Below are 2,353 nucleotides of genomic sequence, written 5' to 3' on the forward strand. Positions count from 1 at the left end.
TTTGGATGGCCACGATGATACGCCATGCCGTGGTGAAGAGTCGTTCCCCCGAGGTTCTTTCCTCGAGGCCAGTAGCAACTGCCTCCCTTGCTCATGCAGGCGTGCGACTCGTTCGACGTGCGATACTTCCAGTCCAGATCACCGCCTGTTTTTTGCAAACGTTTCTCTCTCTTTCTTTTTCCCAACTTAATGCGTTTCCACCGTAAAATTAATTACCGAGATAAAGCTGAAGATTACTAGGTATCTCAGCCCCCGCCGGCTCATCCGGGCCTGCCTCCAGTAGGAGAACTTTCCAATTTGAAACTTCGCTCAGTCTTCCAGCCACCACCGCCCCCGCAGCCCCACCTGTATTAAACGTAAAACGCGATTGTTGACGTACATTTTAATACCCGTGGCAAAGTTTCTCGAAATTTCTGAAAGCCGCGTCGACCTCGAAATCCTCCGTCGAGGAATCCTCGAGAAGATTCCTCGAAAGATTAATTTCGAGCACATTTCCTTACTTCGACGACTTACCACCGACCACGATGAAGTCGTAGCTGAGATCCGGCACCCTCGAGGAGTGGACGCGGTGGCACGGCTCGNCGATCACCGGGCTTGTGGCGACGAAGAAATTGAGAAGGGCGAGGAACAGTTCCCCGTTGCTCGCCGAGCAAACGTCGGTGAGCTGGGGCCCGCCGAGGAACGGCGTGGTGCAGGGCAGCGAGGACAAGGCTTCGCTGTACAACGAGTCTATAACGTTCGCCTGAAACAAGAATTATTCCGCGGAGGGGGGGGACGATCATTTTCTTTCCAAGAGGATAAAAGAATGGAAAATCGTAAAACGTACCATGTTGTCAAGAAACGATTGCACGCAGACGCAAAACCATGCACGGCGGGCTTTGGTCTGCTCAACTGAGCCTCGTACCCCTCGAAATCCCCTTCTTATAGCCTCCTTTTTCCCCAACGATTGATGATGAGGCGGCCGCGATAAGGAAAAACTGCTTGTTTTGAAAACGGATCCGCGAAACAAATGAACCGATCCATTTTAATAAATTATTACGCGCGCAAATTGCGGAAGGGAAAAGTTAAAAAATCATTGCGTCGACGTTTACTATCTGACGTATCGTATTGATGGATTGCGAAGCCTTGGTCGAATTCGTCGGAAGGAATCGAAAATGATGGATGATGATCGGCCAAAGGTAAATCGTCGCTCGGTAAAAAATTATTTCAACTGCGGTAATATTTCATCGAACATTTCCATTTTTACCTTATGTCTTAATTGTTAAAATGTCTTATCGCGAGATAAGATAAGAAAAGTTTGAAAACATTAGAATCTCGCACGCGCGTTTTAAAATTTTTTAAATTTCATACATACACGTATATATATGAAGATGCCTCGTGTGTTACTCTTAATGTCACCCAAATATACGCGTTAAGAGATTTCTAATCCTGATTGATCTCTATTCTACTATAATCATGGCGTATCCGTTTAAATCGTATCTCGAGGCAGGCGCTGTGCCAATTTCGGTTATACCCGGTTGCGTATTAAATTAGGAGAGCTGGAGCTAGGAAACCTGTCGCGCGAAGAAGAATTCATTATTCAGACATTAAGGAGTTAAATTACGTTCTATTCCATTTTGCATCCTGAGCATGATGTACCCACGGATAGCACCCCTCCCCCCTGCTTTCAACAAATCCTCCCACAAATATATACTATATTTTAATTCAATTTAAAGAAATTGGATATATAAACGCGAAATCGTGAGAATCCGCAACAAAAGAGAACACGTGGGAATAAGTTTCGCGCGTGCAACGTGGGGGGGGGGGGGGGGTTTCTCACGTACGTTTGTCGATTCTTTTCTCTCTCTCTCTTCTTTTTTTTTAAATATCGCTTTGAAAAATTACGTCGTTTCTCTTTTCTAATTGAAACGTTGCTCGAATATACGGATATAAGGTATAAATGAATAAATATAAATGTATAACGTGTTATATATATATATATATATATATATAATTCAATTTATTGATCCGCATTTACAGTGGCAATTTACATTTCTTTGGTTTCGACGTATACAAGGGCGTTTATCTAATAAAGAGGAAGATAATCAAATATGAGTCGAGCTTGATAAAAGTCATAGTTTTTCACGCGTATAATAATAATAATAATAATAATAAAAAGAAAGGGAAAGAACGTACGCGTTCTTGGCACGGATGGGATAATGGAATATCGACATTATAAATTGAAGCGTTCGTTTAAAAAAAAATATTCGACATCAATTTTCGACCATACCACGTCGATCCGGCTAATGTAAACGAAAGCTGCGATGCAAATATCCTGTTAAACCCGGTTTCGAGATGGACTAGAGATCGAGTC

General features: G+C 43.1%; 2 protein-coding genes across 2 annotated transcripts in view; both read right to left on the minus strand.

Annotated features, from left to right (window-relative positions):
- Positions 1–748, minus strand: part of LOC102673045 (glucose dehydrogenase [FAD, quinone]-like) — a gene marked incomplete at its 5' end in the record, with an annotated part of 2,468 nt that extends 1,720 nt beyond the window's left edge. Inside the window, 4 exon segments of the mRNA XM_031510662.1 lie at position 1; positions 3–145; positions 217–345; positions 514–748. The exon segment at position 1 is cut by the window's left edge and continues 56 nt beyond it. Coding sequence (XP_031366522.1) covers position 1; positions 3–145; positions 217–345; positions 514–748 — 508 coding nt within the window.
- A 1,586-nt stretch (positions 749–2,334) lies between these two features.
- Positions 2,335–2,353, minus strand: part of LOC116185703 (glucose dehydrogenase [FAD, quinone]-like) — a 7,787-nt gene continuing 7,768 nt past the window's right edge. Inside the window, exon 9 of the mRNA XM_031510726.1 lies at positions 2,335–2,353. This exon is cut by the window's right edge and continues 95 nt beyond it. The gene's annotated coding sequence lies outside the window, so the exon portion shown is untranslated.

Source organism: Apis dorsata, unplaced genomic scaffold (genome assembly GCF_000469605.1).
Source record: "Apis dorsata unplaced genomic scaffold, Apis dorsata 1.3 scaffold_28, whole genome shotgun sequence".
Taxonomy (NCBI): Eukaryota; Metazoa; Arthropoda; class Insecta; order Hymenoptera; family Apidae; genus Apis; species Apis dorsata.